The sequence below is a fragment of the Pterocles gutturalis genome, unplaced genomic scaffold (assembly GCF_000699245.1).
Source record: "Pterocles gutturalis isolate BGI_N339 unplaced genomic scaffold, ASM69924v1 scaffold46810, whole genome shotgun sequence".
Taxonomy (NCBI): Eukaryota; Metazoa; Chordata; class Aves; order Pterocliformes; family Pteroclidae; genus Pterocles; species Pterocles gutturalis.
In genome coordinates this window covers 8,624-28,581 of record NW_010145032.1, presented here as the reverse complement: position 1 = coordinate 28,581, position 19,958 = coordinate 8,624, and the positions used below count along the sequence as shown (strand labels likewise).

General features: G+C 43.0%; 1 protein-coding gene across 1 annotated transcript in view; it reads left to right on the top strand.

The window, feature by feature from the left end:
• PDE6B (phosphodiesterase 6B, cGMP-specific, rod, beta) overlaps positions 1-18,601 on the top strand; it is a 21,584-nt gene extending 2,983 nt beyond the window's left edge. The window contains exons 3-22 of the mRNA XM_010085261.1: positions 216-305; positions 2,731-2,871; positions 3,949-4,023; positions 4,116-4,180; positions 5,253-5,319; positions 5,464-5,511; positions 5,693-5,842; positions 6,813-6,956; positions 7,499-7,564; positions 8,185-8,331; positions 9,811-9,918; positions 10,928-11,037; positions 12,047-12,134; positions 12,789-12,889; positions 14,248-14,355; positions 15,051-15,114; positions 15,858-15,932; positions 16,835-16,918; positions 17,200-17,356; positions 18,543-18,601. Of these exons, the coding sequence (XP_010083563.1) occupies positions 216-305; positions 2,731-2,871; positions 3,949-4,023; positions 4,116-4,180; positions 5,253-5,319; positions 5,464-5,511; positions 5,693-5,842; positions 6,813-6,956; positions 7,499-7,564; positions 8,185-8,331; positions 9,811-9,918; positions 10,928-11,037; positions 12,047-12,134; positions 12,789-12,889; positions 14,248-14,355; positions 15,051-15,114; positions 15,858-15,932; positions 16,835-16,918; positions 17,200-17,356; positions 18,543-18,601 (1,947 nt within the window). The remainder of the gene's footprint in view (positions 1-215; positions 306-2,730; positions 2,872-3,948; positions 4,024-4,115; positions 4,181-5,252; positions 5,320-5,463; positions 5,512-5,692; positions 5,843-6,812; positions 6,957-7,498; positions 7,565-8,184; positions 8,332-9,810; positions 9,919-10,927; positions 11,038-12,046; positions 12,135-12,788; positions 12,890-14,247; positions 14,356-15,050; positions 15,115-15,857; positions 15,933-16,834; positions 16,919-17,199; positions 17,357-18,542) is intronic.
• Positions 18,602-19,958: the final 1,357 nt, after the last annotated feature.

Genomic DNA, 19,958 nt, shown 5'->3' with positions numbered 1-19,958 from the left:
GGACTCACCCTCTAGCAGAAGAGGCTTATTATGAGGATGCTTATCTCAGAAATCTTTCAAGGAAGTTACAGTGGGATAAGTTTCATCTCGCCCCAGTGCAAAGCAAAGCATTTATCCAGGGGAATTACCATGATGTTGCTAAAGAGGTGTTATGAAATCCAGTATACATGAGGCTGCTACTGCGTTCAACTCAATCTCATTGTTTGCCTTTTCAGCTTTTTCTGAAATACCTGAATTTTGCCTCCTTGAACTTGAAAATTTATCACTTGAGTTATCTTCACAATTGTGAGACTCGAAGAGGCCAGGTAAGAGTGAAAATGCAGATCGGACTGTATCTCAAAATCAAATTAGTGCATTCTTCTCATTTCAAATGTGTAGCTTATTTGCTCCAGCGATTTGTTCCTGAAGAGCAGAAAGAAAAAGGCACCCTCATATGCTTTCAGATACTACTCCTTACCCAGATTTCTTCATTAGTGGCTCTTCCTGCTGCTGTTGGTGAAACTGCAGGATCTGAGACAGTGGCACCAGCCTCCACAGGACTGAAGTCCAGACGTTTTCTTGAACTCAGGCTATGAAACACTCTTGGGGTCTTTAACCACTTCATCTAGCAGCACCAAGACATTTCCCAAAACAATTAAGAATGTGGTAATTTTTCCTTATCTGCTTATTAAAAAGTGCTATTGACTTTCTTCTTAGTGCTGGTAAAATTATTGTCATATGCCTGTTGTATTGGCCTCCCTCAGTAGAAGTTAACGTAGAAGAGGGTTTTAGGGTATTCTCAATTGAAACAATTCAGCCACCATCCTTTTCCATGACTTGGGTTATGAAAGGACTCTCAAATTTATTGGGATGGGTGTGAATCCATTAAAACTCTTTCTGCAGCAGATAACTGTTTGTCATTGAAGAGGATATGCAAGCACATTTATGCTTTATGGCAGCCATGCTCTTGCCTCCTGTGGGGGTTTCCATGGGGGATAAGCACCTGTTTCAGCAAAATGGATGCAGAATGAAAGTTTATTTTAGAAGCTTTGGGGCAGTACTTATACTTACTAATTCATTATCTCATGGCCTTTGTGTAATTTTTTCAGTAATCAAAATAAGGAACAATGGCCCGGTGATACAGCCATCTAGTAACGCTGAGTAATTCAACTAAAGTAGAACTAGATGAGGTTGATTCCTGTTGAGGGCTTAGCAGTGGGACTGAGGGAGGCAAGCAAGGGACTAGAACACAAAGTGGACATCCAAGATGTGGAAGGCCTAATGTGTCCTGCAGGGTCCTCTGGTCTGGGGCTGAACCCAGAATTCCTGTGTTCATGTATCAATGCTGCATCAGCAGGTCCCACAGAAAGGGAGGAAAGTGAGAACCAGATGCAAGACACACTGCTAGTTCCACTAAGAGTTCAATTGGCAGACCTTTGGCCATCTAGATGTAAAGGTCTGTGTGAGAGTTAATATAGTTCACTATAAAAGTACCAAAGTACAGAGTGAGCAAATGACATTCTCAAAGGTGGTCTAGGATTTTAATATAGCAAATCCCATCTGCAAAGATGGGGGGATAATGTTAGTCAAATAGCTTTTGCAAAGACAGTCCAGCCTGTTCTCAGATACTGCATAAGAGTATTATTAGAAGACCATATAACACATTTTGCCCAGCTTCTTTATGTCATTCCATGAATTGGCCAATCTTCAGGTGTTTCTTTCAGTTCTCCTCACTGAGCTTGTGGCTTTCAGCATTACTTATTGCATGCTGTAAAATGACAAAAATAAACCATTGCTCATTTCCCTCTGGTGTTTTGTATGACAACACCACTATCCTATCTGAGGGATGCTTCTGAGGCCAGTGACATTGAACACCTCAGACTTTACAGGAGTGGCAGAGTTGCCCCAATTTACGGATTAGAAACAGAGACCAGTGTGGCTCAGAATTGTCAAAAATACCTACTAGTGCCAGCTGAAAAGTGAGACACACTTTTCCTGGTTGTGGCCATGAAACAGGACTTCTTATTTGGTCCAGTCAGCTTCACATAGCAGGTCTCAGTGCTTCTGAAGCACTGCTCCTGGTGTCTTCTAGGCTCAGAAATCAAAGCACACACACTCAGATACAAGCACACATGCACTAACTAAGCTAGCCAATTGCATAGGTGGCTTCCTTACCATTTCAGAGAAAATTAAGTTCTCTCTCAGGCCCACTGAGACCCTCCTTGTGTCATCAGAAGTACTTGCCTAATTCACTGCATAACCTGCATTTTTACGAATGAAATAGGAACAGCTTTCTCAAGGGTACATCTGTGGGGCACAGGACAGGGAAAGGATCATAGGCTAACATGCACACAAAGCAGCTGTGCAGATGCTTTGAGGAAAGTGTTAATTTGGGTATTTCTAACATGAGCCTCCAGAATTTGCAACACTAACTGGTTTCGGATGCAAGAATTTGCTTATGGGTATAAAATGTTAGTAGGGCCATCTCTTTGTCTGACGCTACTGTTTTTTTGTGCTATATCTGTGAGACTGGACTCCTACACAGCACTCCATGATGACCTGGCTCTTCCTCTTCCCTAGTAGCTCCCAGCATGAATAAGCAATGTTTTCACATTTAGCAGTATAGGTTGCTATTGCACATTTCAGGAACTGCAGTATAAAAACTCAGTTGTTTTCTTGTTACTCCAAACACATTTGGGAAGCCCATCTCCCAAGGAGAGACTATGCTTACATTTAGGTTTCATCCTGCAGGTGCTGTTGTGGTCGGCTAATAAGGTTTTTGAGGAACTGACAGACATTGAGAGGCAGTTCCACAAGGCGTTTTACACGGTGAGAGCATACCTGAACTGTGACCGGTACTCAGTAGGTCTCCTGGACATGACAAAGCAGAAGGTGAGTGTTCACATGTGTGTTGTACATCTTTCTGCATTGCTGCTATCTACTGAGGAGTGATGTGTGGAGATAAGTTTTACTGGGGCAGCTGAAATGCAGGCTAGCTTTGAATTGTTATTCCTGCTTTTGTTGGCTTTTTTTTTATTCCATTGAGCAAATGAAGAGTCTGGGATAAAACAGAGGGAAAGGGAAGCGTTTATCACTGGGATGGGACTGTTGAAAGAACCAGAGGCTGTGGGAATAGACAGTAAGAGCAAATGTGTCTGACCATGGCAATCCTGGTCAAAGCCTGTAACATAAGCACAGCTTCACAAAGTCTGTGGGTATCAGAAGTATAGTGAGATACCTGTAGAAACTCCGAGCAACAAAGCAGCCACCTTCCTCAAGGACTCATCCATGTGCACGTTATCCAGGCTTTTACGTGAAATTTGGCTTTAGAAAAATGCAAAATAATGGAAGCTGTTACTTCTGCAGCTCTGATTTGGTCTGATTGTTGGCAGCTCTGGCAAGCTTTATGTGGGGGTTGCACAGCATCCATATCATGGGTGTCCCACTTTATTTCATGGTCAGGTTGTCTGAGGTTACCATGGACTTTGATCTCTGACACATTGTCAGGGCCTTTATAGCATGTGGTCTGGTGAAGAAGAGTATGAAAAGATCATTAGTGTGCTGAAGACACTTTGATCAGCTTTATAATGCAGCTTAAGGAAAAAAAAATATTTCACTTTAGCAAGCTAGCCAGTAGTAGATTGGCCCTAGGGTGATACTCTGGAATATGAAGAACACATGAAATACTGACATAGCTGTTTGCTCTGTGAGTACAGCCCGTGCTGTTCACTGAGTGAAACAGCATCCTGTGCATAGGTAATATATGACTATATACAGCCATATAATGCACCTTACACTTCCTGGCTTAGATACACCATTCTTCTGCCTAGTATTGATTGAACTAGTCTTATTATTTCATAGCCTGTTTGTACAGTACCAGAACCAGCATGGTAGAGCAGTGATTACTTTGAGGCTTAAGGTAGAACATACTTTTCTACTCTAAAAACACATCTTTAACTTTAAAACCAGGAATTCTTTGACCTATGGCCAGTCCTGCTGGGAGAAGTTCCCCCCTACTCAGGACCTCGCACCCCCGATGGCAGGGTAAGTAAGAACCACATTTCTTAAACCTCAAACCCTCTCTGTCTGGATTGCCTCACTATTAATTCTAACACCACTCTTCTTTTTATTTGTAGGAAATAGTCTTTTACAAGGTCATTGATTATATATTACATGGAAAAGAAGACATTAAAGTCATCCCGTAAGTGCCCAGTTTCTGTATGCTAGGTACTGACACAGAGTGTAGCTAAAACCGGGGTTCCCCGTGATTTAAAGACATTCATGAAGAGATATGCTAAGGACTGATAGAAGACTAAGAGAGCCAGAATTTAAATTGGTGCTTCAACTCACGTTTCTGCAGGATAGAGATTTCCTCCGGGGAATTGGGATCCTGGCTTGCAAGTCAGGCTCTAAAAGGCACTGCAGCCAGTGATTCTTCTTAGATGCAGGGGCGAATTGCCTTGACTGCCTGCAGTTTTGCCACTCTCCTTGCCAGACTGAGGCATCACTCCTTCTTGGTGCCTTCCCTGTGTCAGCGGGTGAGCCCATACAGATTGCCCTCATGTTTAGGCACTCACTGTCACAGCACTGCCCCTCATCTCTCTGCTACCATCCCAACTTCTCATGGTCATTCCTGTTCCCCTGCCTGTCCTCCAGCTTCCTTGTTCTTCTCTTATCTCCTGGTCACTGACCCCATCTCAAGACTGCCTCTGGCCTTTTTGTCTCTTGTGACACCACACTGAAACTCCCTCTTCCTGAAAACCACCCTCTTTTCTTGCCACTGCATTTTCCAGAATAGCCTTGGGCACCTTGGACAAACTTGACATAACAGGAGTTTTGCCCAGTTGTGGTCATACCACTTTGCACTGGTCTAAGTGCTGCAAGAAAGGCCCCCATTTCTTAGGTACAGCAGCGTTCAAAAGTTCAGACTGACAGACACTTAGCCAGGAATTTTCTTTATTTTTCTCTGTGCTGAAGGTCTGAAACATGGCCTCAACTCCCAGGAATTCATTTTTTTTCTTAAGTCTCTTCAAACTATCATATTTTATGAGTTATTCTGTGTTGAATCCTTGAAGGAAAAGTATTTACTTACGTGAAAAAATTTTGCTTGCACACATGGGTCCTTTGGAAGTAACAGGACTGCTTGGTAACTGAGGGTGAAACATGTGAAAAGTGGGTTGTGCCATCATCTGGATGCATTTCAGCTCCATGAATGATCATTCTTCAGTAAATGTATATCCTTAATTTCCCTTACACATTTTTCTTTCATTCAGAAATCCTACACCGGATCACTGGGCCCTAGTTACAGGACTGCCAACCTATGTGGCTGAAAGTGGATTTGTAAGTACTTAACTTAGGTTTGTCAAGGCTTTCTGAGACTAAATCGTGCTAATGCTGCTTTCTCATCCATTCAGTTTTTTGTTTTAATACTTAAACTTATCATTGTCCATATTGTAAAACTTTTTCTTTGTTGTGATCCCCTAGATTTGCAACATTATGAATGCTGCTGCAGATGAGACATTTAACTTTCAGGTACCATGAAAACTTCCAGTTCCATCAAGGATTCTACTTTGCTTGCAGAGATGTAATTTAAAGTCAATATTAGGCATATAAATATTTCATTAGCCTGTAGTCTTGATGTAAAATGAGAGTGCTGATGTATTTAGAAAACACATTAAGTACATGGTGTCTTTCTGATTGCTATTGCTTCAAGGAAGGTCCTCTAGATGAATCAGGATGGATTATCAAAAATGTTCTTTCCATGCCAATAGTCAACAAAAAGGAAGAAATTGTTGGCGTTGTCACATTTTATAACAGAAAAGATGGGAAACCATTTGATGAACAGGACGAGACCCTCATGGAGGTATAGTTCCTTGTTGTGGCTGAAAGTAGTTCATATGGTTGAGAGCGGTCACTATTACTCATTGTACACCTGCAAAGCATCCCCCAGTGTTTCACAGCTGAGTGAGTTTCTTTTTTGGTTATAGTGGTGTTATACATCAGCTTGAAAGTTTTGAAAGGAATTATATGAAATATTGGAGATTTTCAGTCTTGGAAACCCATCTGTGCTCACATCATTTTGTTTCAACATTTGTGGATTGGACACCTAGCCATGAGCAGCTACAGTATACCAACAAAAATGTTCTGACCTGTGCTCACGTACAAGACAGCTGGCTCACATGGGCTGGGCAACTCCCCTGAGAAATTACACAGAAATTGTTTGCGTTGCTAAGATACAAAGGGTGGCCAGCTATTGAATCTACCAACAGCAGCTGTAATTAAAGACCTTGCTGCTTGGAAATGCTCCTGTGCTAGTTTCAATCCAATAAAGGCATTCAGCTCTTGGCATCTGTTACCCATCAGAACGTTTCCTGAAATAGGCTTTTCTTATCAAACAAAAAGACTGCGGGAAAAAAAATCACAGTTTGAATTGGCCACTGGACAGCAAACAAATTGAGAGCAAACAGAGGGTGTGAAAGGTGATCAGATCACCTTGCTCTCCCTTGATACGAGGATTCCTGACCTGCTGTCACCATTGTGACACCAGCCTTTCCATGGGAATGGAGACACTTGCAACAACATGAAAATAGCTTTCGATATGCTGAACTGGATAGAGGGTCCTTGAACCTCCACAGCATGGATGCTCTCGAGGCCTAGGCAAATTCAACAGCTGGGGAGCTGCTCTGCTGAGCAGCAAGTCACATGGTTGCTCATTGCTAGGCTGGTGAAGCTTGTGTTTCTCTAAAAATACATCATGCAGTGAAATATTTCTGCATCTTTGAGGAGCAGATGTTGTGGTTATTTCAACATTTCCTTCTTTTCCCCTCACCAAGTCCTTGACACAGTTCTTGGGCTGGTCTGTACTCAACACAGACACATATGATAAGATGAACAAGCTGGAGAACCGGAAGGATATTGCTCAGGATATGGTGCTCTACCATGTGAAATGTGACAAGGATGAAATCCAGGAAATTCTGGTAATGCCTCGCAACGTGCAGGACATCCCCAAGTATACAGGTTTTGCCCATGACTTATGGCACAGACACAGGTGTCCCATGCCACAGAAATGCTTCCAGCCACTACAGTGTGGAGGCAGCACCTGGGGACCCAGTTACTGTGCAGCAGCAGAACAAGTCTTTGTTTTGACTCTGTGATCTGCTCTCCACCTCAGCATGCTGACATGCTGTGTACTTTCTAATTTCCTCAGCAAAGCCAACCCTGCAGATGGGCTCATGCAGGTGCTTCTCAGGACAGGGCTCTAGGGGTGGAAGACAGCTGATTTTTTCCCCAAAACCTCCTTGGTGCAGAGGATGTGGAGTTAGAGGTGCCAACTGGGATACTAGCTCAAGAGGGACATTTGCAAGTGGGGGAAACACAAGCCAAAGTCAAGGAGAGGGAGAACAGGAAGAATGCATTGAACAATTTGCATATAAGAGCTGCCCTAGATTGCCCCAAAGCTGCACAGTGCAAAGTCCAGTGGGGTTTGGTGGTCAGTTTCACATGTTTGTGCTCTTTGCAGCCAACACGAGAAAAGCTGGGGAAGGAGCCAAGTGAGTGTGAGGAAGAGGAGCTGGCAAGCATCCTGGTAAGAGCAACGTACCACTGGAATGGACAGCCCTGGCAAACAAATATTGCCTGGGTGGATGCAGGGAAGAGTTCCCAATATTGTACTCTGGTACACATCAACAGGGCACCTGGTGAAGGGTGAAGGCAAAGCACACCCTGCCCTCCTCTGCTGTGTGAGTATGAGGTTATTATTATCAGGTGGCAACGAATGCCTTCCCCAGCTCCCAGGGAGTACCTGCTCTGTGCCACTTTATCTCAAGGCGTTCAAAGTCCATCGGGAAACACATCAGCCACCTTGACATGTCACGCATTTTGTTCTCCAGAGTAAATATGGAGGGCTGTAAATCTTCCTCTGTAAGACTTGTCAAGTTTGGAGTCTCCAAACTGTATCAAATCAACAAGAAAACTGCTTAACAGAAAACAATATTTCTTGCACTTGACCAAAACCGTACTCCCTCTTCCTCCACTAACAAGGTTATAATGAAAAGCTGCATTTCAGTTTATTTATGTGTTATATTCTAAAAGGAAAAGCCCACAGCAGTATCAGACTGATAAATTTTTATTAAGCAAAACCCATTCCGGGTGTTTCTAGCAATGGCATAAGTAGCACAGCAACAAACTGTCCCACTTCTCTTACAGAAAGAAGAACTCCCAGGGCCCACTAAGTTTGAAATCTATGAATTCAGGTTCTCTGATTTTGACTGCACCGAACTAGAGCTGGTGAAGTGCGGCATTCAGATGTACTATGAGCTTGGCGTGGTGAAAAAGTTCCAGATCCCACAGGAGGTAGGAGCGGGCAACACCCAGGGACTCCTGTCTTGGACATCCAGCAGATTCACTGTGTGGCTGAGGTCTCTGCACGTGCCCTGTGTCCCCTCACCCTTCTGAAAGCCCCTGGTCACGACATGTGGGTTTGGAGCATGAAGCTTGCCTCTTCTGCTCTGCAATGTCTGCTACAAGTGTGGGTTTGCTATTGGGTTTATATAAATGGGGGCTGCACCCTGCTAAAAACTGCTTGCATTTGCTGTGTCTAATAGCACTCACAACCACAGCGTAAAAGCACGGTTTCCAGCCGCAACACTGGGCAGTGCGTACTTGTGAGCATATTTCATTTACTGTAGTATGTGCCCTGTAGCTTTCAGTGAACATAGGCTGAAACACACACTGGCAGGTCCCTCTGCTTTTCTTCCCACTGCAAACGTGGACATGCCTTCATTTGCTGCAGCTGGTACCTGGTTTCCTGACTGCTGGTGACAGGAGCGGTGTGACCCTGTGGGAACAAGGACCCCATAGCCCCTGATGCACAAGTTCACAGCTTTTGCCACAGTTCAAGCCCCTCCCTGCAGGACTTGTGAAACTGCCATTTCAGCAGCTCTGTTGTGCCCCAAGGCACTTCTCAGCACATCATGTGAAGTTTAGTTCCATCTAGTGGGATCTGGAGGTAATTGCAGGAAGAGTTTTTACCCTGGAAGGGCAGACTGGGAAGTAGGAGGGAAGTGAAGGGCTCTAAATGGGAATTATTTCTGTGCTTCTTACTTAAAGCATGTCAATGTCAAAAAGTATTCAAAATATCTACTCTGGAGAAACCAACCTCTGATACAGGTGTGAAAAAGAGTCATTTCTTGCTCCCACTTTGAGCAGTTGAGATTTTAAAAACTGAATACTCCTCCATGATTAATTTGCTCTCTAATGAGAAAACCTATATAGCTACAAGTGGAGAAGTAGAATACAGAGGGGAAAAAGCAGTTTGTTATTTAATGCCCTATATTGTAATTGTTTCAGTGATATACACACCACCCATCTCTACATCTATGCAGCCATATCTCTTGAAGAGAGATACCAGTATTAGGAAATCACAACACATGGGAGGGACAAATCTTATAAGTGACAACATAGAGAAACACAGAAATTCAATGAATTCACAAACAGTAGGATGAAATATCTTTTCCTATAGACATTGCTGTTTCTTGTTTTCCCCACAGGCATCTCTGTGATTTTATTTTTCTTTAAAAAAAGAAAGAGAGAGAAGAGCTATTAGAAAGCTGAGAGCTATACTTTAGTGTCCCCTTTAGCTTTCCAATAGGCTTTACTACAACAACACCACCAGGGAAGCCTGATGATGTCACAGCTTCTGATTCTTTTCTGGGACCGCCTCTGCAGAGCTTGTCTGAACCTCATCCATGACTTCTGTATGTGGTCTTTACTGCAAGACCAACAGACAGCAGCTTCATCACACAAACTAACATTGTCTTCCCCAATTTGCAGGTTCTGGTAAGGTTTGTGTACTCTGTCAGCAAAGGCTACCGTAAGATAACTTACCACAACTGGCGCCATGGCTTCAACGTTGCACAGACCATGTTCACACTCCTGATGGTAAGGTAAAACCACCCCAGTTAATTCTGTGACACAGCTTTATTTACAGGAGGTCTTCTGTTGTGCCCTGGAGGTATGCAGGGCTTCTTTTGAATCCTGGTGTAGGATAAGAGTTTGTCAATCCTAGCACAGGTCCTGCTAAGTGAGGTCTCCCTTTGCCTTAAGAGAACACTCCTTGCATTACACTTAAAGGAACAGCCAGTATGGCCAATACGGCCTAATGAATGGAGTGCTTTCATTCTCATAGGTACAGATGTGTATGGTGTTGAATAGCCTCCAGATTAAACCGTTCTACAGGGTAAGGGAGAGTGACTACAGGACTTCTCTTTCTCCTGCAGTTTCTGACACTAAGAGCCAGACTGAAGTCAGGTATCTGGGACGGAAACAACCTCACGCTTTCCGTTTCCAGGCAGGACAGGCACTGGTGTACGTCTCTCACTAGTGTGAATGTGGCAAGAACCATTTCTCACAGGCTCTCAGGGCAAGAGGTGCCCCAAGAAGAAAAACAGGTGTTAGACTGCTGCTTCACACCAGGGATGGACCAGCACCAGGACCCAGTGCAGACAGTATAGCCCACACAGCTGGCAGCATAATTACGCCTACCACCCCCGGACAATCCTCTGGGCAATTCAGCTTGGAGACCCCCTTGCCAAGAAAGATGCAGAGCCCCTTCACAAAGTACTTTGTGTCTGGTGCCTGGAGGGGTGCTTATCAGGACCCAGTTGTTCCTAGGGCATAAGACTTTTATCGCAGTTGGGTAGCCAACATCACATCGAGCCCATATGAACGAAACATGTGCCTAGTCACTACCTGAGTCTGAAACGTTTAGTTTCCAGCTGCTTCCCCATTTTAATCTAAGCATACCATGCACTGCATTTAGCTTCACAAGCATTTTCAGTTCTCTTGGACTGCTTCAATGAGGACTCCCTCAGCACAGAGCAGTCACAGCTCTCAATACTTTTTCCTGCAAGAAATACTAACAGATGACATGCAAATTCTCACCCACCAGACTGGTAAACTGAAGCGTTACTATACAGACCTCGAAGCCCTTGCAATGGTAACTGCTGCTCTGTGCCACGATATTGACCACAGGGGAACAAACAACCTCTACCAAATGAAGTAAGCACTTTCCTACCACTTCAAACCATTTACTGTTGCTGTCTTATGGTGTGGGATCAGGCTGTGATCACACCAAACTCTGGTACAACTCTGTTTTATACACGGGGGGTAATGACCTTCTTTTGCAAATAACCTTGCTTTTCAGCTCGCCACAGGACTTGGGCTTATGCTTTGGCCAGTGGGGAAATGGAAATTTTGTGGTGGTCACTGGGGCTTTCTTTACCTCCTAGCAAACCTCCTTTGGCTAAAGCACCAATCTACATTACCATTACAGGGTGGAACAAGTGCAGCACAGGTATTTAGTAGCTTGAGCATCATAGGAGACTCAGTACGCCACCAGGAACATCCTGGACATAGAAGCCTACTTTTGCTGGAAGGTATCTATGAAGAAACCACCATGCATGACACTGCCCTCACCATCTGCAGAAACAAAGCACCTATGGGTGTGAGGGTGCTGCTCTCAGTAGGTAGTTATTAGCTACAGAAATACAGTTGCATGATTTCATTGACCAGTCAAGCCTTTCTTGCTCACCTAAAGTAGTGTTGGATCACAGCCCTTCTGCAATGCTTGCTGGTTGTACTTTCTTACTGTTTTCTGGAGATTGGAAAGATGTAAGTCAAGCTGGCTAGTGTTTTGGATACAAGAGGGTCTTCCTTTTCAGCTATTAAATTGTCCAAGGACTGCTGGTTTTTCTGTTCCTATTACCAGATACCAACATTCAGGAATTAAACAAGCTTACTATGCTGAGTAATAACAGTTCAGTCCTGAACAATGTTTTGGCTGAAATTTGTATTTGGAAGATTGTTTTATACAGTGTCCAAATAGTTATAAGCAGTGTCATAAAAGTCTTTTGCTGGACAGACGTCATTAGCTATTAAAAATATTGCTTTTAAGCCTTTTAAAATGAATTGAACTCATGTGTGTGACAAAATTAAATATAAAATGTGACAATTATTTTTATTTTTAAGTGCCACACTAACATCTTTAATTTTTCCTTTATGCAACTAGATCCCAAAATCCTTTAGCTAAACTTCATGGATCCTCAATTTTAGAGAGACATCACTTGGAATTTGGAAAATTCTTGCTCTCTGAAGAGGTTGGTAATGAACTGTAATGTAGAGATATGAATACTTTCAGGGAAGTTTTTCAGCAACAACAAAGCTGACAGCTTAGCACAAGACCTTTCTCTGGTTTGGTTACCTTAGGAACTGCAGCTGCCTCACTCCTCAAGTACTCTGTGCTCACCCAGGACCAAAACATGTAGGCTTTCTAAACGTATGCCTTGAATTCTTCAGAAGCCATATTGTTAAACCCACAGGAATATGTTAAATACAGGGTTGTCCTCCTGTAGCCCCCCAGACAGGACCAGGGCTGACACACTCCCCCAGCTAACTTTTCCCTTCAGGCAAATTTGTACTGGGGACAGAGTTTGGGCACATGCTGTGTAACAAGCTTCAGGACACTGACCCTGTTCAGTGGACAAAAGGGGAGACTAGGCACCACCATACAGTGAATGGTGCTCACAGCCCTTGCACCTTAGGGGAACAAGCTGAATCTATTAAAAGGAAAAAAAAAAAAAAAAAAAGGCGAGCACATTTGAGAAAGGGGCCCTTAGGGGAACAAACCGAATTTTTTAAAAAGAAAAAAAAAAAAAAAAAAAGGCGAGCACATTTGAGAAAGGGAGATGATGGCCAGTAACTCACAACAACACAGTGCTTGGATTTTGCAGCTCCCTTCCTTTGCTTTTCAGTCGCTGAATATATGTCAGAACCTCAACCGCAGACAGCATGAGCACATGATTCACCTGATGGAAATTGCCATTATAGCAACAGACCTGGCACTCTACTTCAAGTAAGTCGGTCACATACACAGTGTGTGAAGGGCAGAAGGTCCTTTACAGAGACAAAAGGTGATGATGTGCAGCAGTCCTCTTAACAGACACTGCCTGTGGGAGGCTGCCTTTGACACTGACATCAGAGCTGGTGGGGAGAACTCAAACTGTTTGAAAAATTTTTGAACTTCTACTTATTAGATCACATATATGTCTTTTTAACCCTCTATTTCCAACAAGGCATTGCTGTATAATCCCCTCACAGAAAGAGATATCTGATTTTTTTTTTTTTTTTTTTTTTACCTAGCACTGCAGCACTAAAAATGCTCATAAATGGTGAATGGCCTGGCCAGGGCTACATTAACTTCTCTGGAAGAGCAACACAACCCAAATAACAAGTGGTCCGTTGTAGGTGAATAACCAGTTCATAGACTATTTCACAGCCAAAAGCCAAAAATATGAAACATCTTGGAGCAGCATATGCGGACTTCTTGGGATATAAGGCTAGAAGTCAAAATCCAGTGACTTCCTAATTAGTAAGGAGCTTTCAAAATCTGCTTTCAAAATACAGTGCTGAGACCAGAGACTGCTTCTGTGTTTTGAACTGAAGAATGATTATGTGAAATATAAACAGTCCAGAAAAGAGGAAGATGACGGAGGGTGCAAAACCCAGTCCTCTTACTCTGGAGGTAGGGTGGCTATATGAGAGCAGATACAACCACTTTCTTACTAGTTGGGAACAAGACAGTCTTTGTCCTCCTTGGTCTGTGGTCTGCAAATGAAGGCTTGATTGAGATCAGACCCAGGCAAAATGATATGTATGCAAGATGCTTTGTGGATCTGCCCTAAATGTCTTCTCTGACAGCATTGAAACAGTGTTTTCCAGATTTCATGCCACTCAAAACATGGGTGGTTTGTGTATAAACACTCCCCAGAATATGCTACATGTATTTATGTGTATAAATAAGGTTAACAAGCTCAGACTAAGTAGGTGAAGCCGGGTAGCTTTACAAATACTCCAGCCAGCTCTAAGCTTCCACAGTCGGCTTAATATTTGGGCAAAAAGCCTTCTTGTGCTGCCAGCATCAGCTGACATAACTTGCAGTAGCACATAGTTTCAAGTTCCTGCTCATGTCTCACCACTATACGTATTTTTCAAGTAATTTACAATAGTTTCCCCTACTTAAGAGAAGCAGGTGACGGTGCTTGGCTTTGTTGAGGGCTTCCTTGAGGATGTAAATGCTAGGACAGAAACTACTGGAAGCCCTTCTGGAGGAGTTATCAATACCAAGATCAGCCATCTGTTTTCAACACATTTGTTTCCTTGTTTTAGAGCTTTTTCTTTTTTCTTTTTCTTTTTTTTTTTTTTTTCTCAAAGAAAGAGAACAATGTTTCAAAAGATTGTTGATGAGTCCAAGACCTACGATAGCAAGACTGCCTGGACTGAATACTTGTCTCTGGAGACGACAAAGAAAGAGGTTGTCATGTGAGTAATCGGGTCTGGAAAGGTCAGTGGTGCAGCCACCTCTGCTGTCCTGGTGAGGGCTCCAGAACGCGCATTGCAGGGAAAAAAAAAACAGAAAAAAGCTTAAAGGGGTTCTTCATCCAGAAAAGTGACTGGTTTTGGAGTGTCCTTCTGGTCATATACTCCTAATAAGATGCAAGACCCCTTCTGGCCATATATTCCTACCAGACCACCCTGTAGGCCACAAGTTGGGGCAGGCTGCAATAGCAGATCTACAGGAATCCAATCATTGGTTGTTCTTCATTGTGGCAGCCAATCTGAGTTGCACAATGCTGTTGCTGTGACCAGAGAGATGCTTTGCAGGATGCTTTTCACTGACAATGAAGGGCCACAACCTCACTACACCTCCATGAGGGAGGCAAAGTTGTTACTCCAAAGTCAAGCAGTCAAGTTCAGCCCAGCAATGACTAAAGCAGCAAACATCCTAGGGCCAGAAGCAAGGTGTTCCCTAGCATAAATCCACTTAATCAAGAGAAAAATCCTTGATGAGTGTCCCAGTCAGAGCCAAGGCTGTTACAGCAACCCCTCTCCCTTTATCTATCATGTCAACAGGGACCAGGGGATACCTGACACAGTAGTGGGGTATGAGCATCCTGAGCCTGCAAGAGATAGGGTGCAGGCTGTAGAGAAGAAACTTATTTCTTTCATGTTTTTAGGGCCATGATGATGACTGCCTGTGATTTGTCAGCAATCACAAAGCCTTGGGAAGTCCAGAGTAAGGTCAGATGCTTGATATGCTATTAGATTTCTCTAGCTTATACTTCAAAGTAATGCAATTTCCTGAGCTACCTAGAAGCTGAATCAAAGTCTCCTACCAAAACTACCAGAAGAACTTTAGAACAACTATAGTTTTGATGGATAAACCAATCTTTAAGATTGTAGTTGTGAATTCTGTAGAAAATTAATGTTTACCAAAAAAGAAAAGAAAAAAAAAAATGAAAATATTTAGCATTTTGGACTACAGTGAGGTTTTTTTGCATGTAACATATGGGTGGGTTTTTTCACAGCAATACCTGCTGTTTTCTCAGTTGTTTGATTTCCTTTAGGAGTTCCTTCCTGAACTGTACTTGAGAAATTGCTAAGCAAGAAACATTAAAATTTAAAGGAGGATAAAAGAAGTAGAACCCAGCTTCCTGTTCAGCATGGAGAAAGGACAACTGAGAAAATCATAATAGACAGCCACATCTGTGACTAAGAGGCAAATCCTTGAGGGGGACATGTTTGAAACTTTTCTTAACAGATGAGCAGTGGACTAATGAGCTCCAATGCAATAAGGTTGTTTGAACTGTCACTATGTGAATGCCACTGCTTCACTTCCCAAGAGAAAGGCTGGAGCTGGGTTTGTGACAGAAATTACAGAAGGGCTAGAAGTAATATTTACTTCATGGGGGAGACCTGAAGTGCATCAAGTTATAAAGCCAAAGTCAGTGCTAACTTTTCTTTTTCCCTCCTTGGCAATGTAGGTAGCTCTCCTGGTAGCAGCTGAGTTCTGGGAGCAAGGAGACTTAGAAATAAGTGTCCTTCAGCAACAGCCTATTGTAAGTACCATGTGAGAGCCAGACAGTTCAGTTCAGAGAGCAAGTCTTGGCAGAGACTTACTACAAGCAATGCTGCTCTCAGAGTGCTGAGAGCCTTCTTGAAATAACCATGCCTGTCAACATCCATTGAAAAAGTGGGTACTGAGCTAGGGAAGACCCTCTGTGACAGAGCCTCTTGTCCAGCTCTCCATATATTTAGATGGGTCCCAGTGTCTGTGCACCAGCAAGGAGTGACTGTCCCCCTGGAGACTTTGGGCTGTTCCCTTACAGAAAAGAAGAAAATTAAATACATACATCTTAGAGGAAAGCAGAGTTTCCAGTAAAGAGAAAAACTAAAACCACAAACTTTTGTAGAGTCCAGAAATTATTCCTGGTAAATGGAAGTGCACTAGAGCAGTGTTTCTTAACATATTTTTTCTGCTACAATAAGAAATACTTAAATTTGGCATTGAAAGAGTGAAGGTTTGCATTTTCTTTAAATAGAGTTTCCTCCACCCTTTCTACCCACAGAGGCATCACAAATGATACAGTAAGCAACAAGGCCTTGTAAGAATGTAATTTCATGTTCAGTTATGTTTTAGAGAACTGAGACTTCTTCAGCACTTTATAATATGAATCTTCTATCAGGAATCTATTTGAGAGATGCAAGGGAAAAACTCTCTGTCCTCTTCCCCATCCACAGACACTGAAAGAGCTGTCTAAAATTTCTGCTAAAACAGCAAAGGAAATAAGCCCACTTCACTTCTCTGCAGTGGAGAAAGAGGGCTGTAATGGACAGCCTTTGTGAACAGCATGGCAGAACTGCCAGGCTGATACAACAAGACAGTTTTGGGGAGAAAATAGAGGTGTGTTTTTCAATTAAGTGTTCTCATAAATCATGCTGATCTTGTGTCCTCCCACAGCCCATGATGGACAGGAGGAAAGCTGCTGAGCTTCCAAAGCTTCAAGTGGGTTTCATCGACTTTGTGTGCACATTTGTCTATAAGGTACACAAAGCACACCCTTGCGCACACCATCCTTCTCAACAGGGGTTCAAATCCCACATGAGAGAGTCCCGGTGCAGCAACACCACTCATGGGGAGAGGGACAGGTAGAGGAGACCACAGCTGCCCCTCTGCAGGGCATTGCAGTGTGGTCCCTCTTTGTGCCATTAAAACTTTATCTGCATGAGCCAGCCTGGGAGGTGAGGTGTTGGGGTCCCTTTCGGGGTATGATGGACAGGCACTGCCTCTGTGCCACGTTGTGCTCACAGGTGTGTTTTGGTTAGGAATTTTCCCGTTTCCATGAGGAAATTCAGCCTATGCTCGATGGGCTGCTGAACAACAGAAATGAGTGGAAGACCCGTGCTGATGAGTATGATGCAAAAATGAAAGCTCTGGAGGAAGAGAAGAAAAAGGAGGAAGAGAAGATGGCTGCACAGAAAGGTCAGAAGCAATACTTAGCTTTTCATTCCTAACTCAAAAACACACTTAGGGGAAAGTCTCACAGATGCGCGGCAAGTTTTGCTGAGACAGCAAAGATTTAGATGTCCAGAACAAGTTTCCTCAATCTTGCTCCACTGGCAAGGTGGAAGACATCTTGTCTTCAAACGTGACACCATGACAGGCTGTCAAAAAGGCCACCTGCTCAAATGCCCAGGAGCTAGTGCCTCAGAAAATAGTGAGACTGCATTCAGCACAAGCGACTATGCAGCTGGGGACAGCAGAAAGTTCTTTGCAGTGTATGTATGTCCCTGGAAAAGAGCAGGGAGACATCCTTTTGTACACAGGGGCTGTGGCCAATGTGCTGTCCCACAGGTCATGAAGCAGAAGGACTTCAGAAAAAACTAACACCCTCCTGGGGAGAACACTTGAGAAATTACAGTACATCCCATTTCTATCCCAGATTAGGTACTACCTAGAAGCAAGTAGTAGTAGTAGTACCTAGCAGCAAATTATTTTGGTCTAATCCATTTTTATTCTTCTGTGGGCTCAGCCTGGGTAGCACAAAGTCCATCAGCTGCAGTGGGCAATGGGTGAAAGCTTGTTTGATAGCCTGAGGATTTGTTTGTCAGCCTAAGGATTTGTCTGACTCTCAGAAAGGTAGAAGCAGAAGGCTCTCTTGGCCTCTCCCAAGTGTCTGAGCAAACATCCATCAGAACTCAGTGCCTCCACTCCACAGAGACTGCATCTAAAGTCTCTTTCTGTTCCCAACTCGACCGAAATCCCAACAGACCATGGGGTGGACTTTCCTCAAATGACACACTTGAGAAATCATTAGAGTTCTCTAGATGTCTTATCTCAGTTTAATTCATAGTAATTAACTTAAAAATATCAAAAGTAAGTGCTTTAGGTATGACTTGGAAAAATTCTGAAGAGTTATTTCCTGACTAAGTAATTGCTATCTAAGTGAGGAAGGTTGGAAAGTTTTTACTAACTTTAGAACCCTCTCTCTCAGCAGCGTTACATGTATGGCTAGTTTGCACAGCAGACAGGTCTAAGGTCGAGATATGGGTCCTATAGGTATGATATACATTGATCACTGGATAAAAGTGCTAAAAAACTCGTGTAATGACTGAAAAAGGACATTTACGACTGTACCTCTAATTCTGTGTTTCTTTTTATATGGCAGATGGAATAACCTGTAATGGAGGAACAGCTCCAGCTTCCAAAACCTGTAGCATACTTTAGACCTATTATCGATGCAAAATATGCTACCCAAAATGAGAATGCCCATGCTTTTTGAAAAAAAGAAAAAAAAAAATCATGGCATACAAATATGTTCCTGATTGGACCATTCTGCTACTTTAATTAGGCTTATGACCAACCAGGGAAGGGCTAGATCTCGTTTGCCTTAATTGCATCTCTTCCTGATGGCAAGGAGCCAGTTTTGTCTTGTCTTTTGCTCCATTTAATGCACCTGATGTCAGATGGCGTATGGCAAGCCAGAACAACATTTGGCCCAATAAATCAGGTTGCATGACTATGGAAGAGCATTTCTTCTGCACTGAAACACTTCTTACTCCAAAGCTGATGGGCCAGTTGAATTCCTATCCTACTCCTAACAGTACCCAATGTGATTGATAATGTATGCAACCATAGCCTGCAGAGCAGGAAGACTGAAGAAGAGACAAAATTATTGTATCTGAGCCTCTATCTGTTAGGATATCAGAAAGAAATCTGTGGGTAGGGATAAGGCATGAAAGCTGACCATAGTAAAACTTTGAATGGCTCTAAAAAGTTACAATTCCATATAAATCCAGGAAGCACTCACAGAGGCAATAGTTCCACACTCACTTCAAGAATTTGAATAGGTTGCGGCTCTAAAGCATGGAGCCATTTGAGCAACACCCATCTGCCATCTTCATGAGCAGCACACTGTGTGCTAGCCAAGGCTTCGCTCTGTAACACGTGATTATAAGAAGACAGTGTAATCATTACCCATTACAGTTCCAGTTACAGTTACATAAGCAGCCTGAATCATGGCATCTCCTAAATTTTTGCTGTTTTGCCTCGTAATGCCAATGTTATTTAACACGGTCCTCTTCTGATCAGCACCAACTCTTATTCCATTCCTCCTCCTGTTCTGAGATGTCTGTTTTTTAGATTCCCCTCCGGACTGGGAAAGACTGACTACTTGTACTCTTTTATTTCACATAAAAGTTAGTTTGCATGTTTACTAATGCCACTATATTAGTACATTCAATTACACACTTGTAACAGTAGATACACCCTTCTGTGCCCCCCCCCCCCCCCCTCTTTCTCTCTTTTTTTTTAAGTGTTTGGAAATCTGTTTTGCTGGGGATTTTCTTCTTCTTCTATTACTCTTGCTACCTTCAGTGCTTTTACCCTTCAGTATTTCGTTTTGTGTAACAAAAATACTGCAAGTAAAAGGAAAACTAGAGCTATGGTGGTACCTGGTGATCATTTATCCGTGTCTCAGTCTAGTAAGCAAGATGTAATCCTCGATCACTATGCAGCAATTCCATGAACAGCAATTTGCCTTTCAGGAAAATGCAGAAACCTGTCTATTTGCATGAAAGCTAAA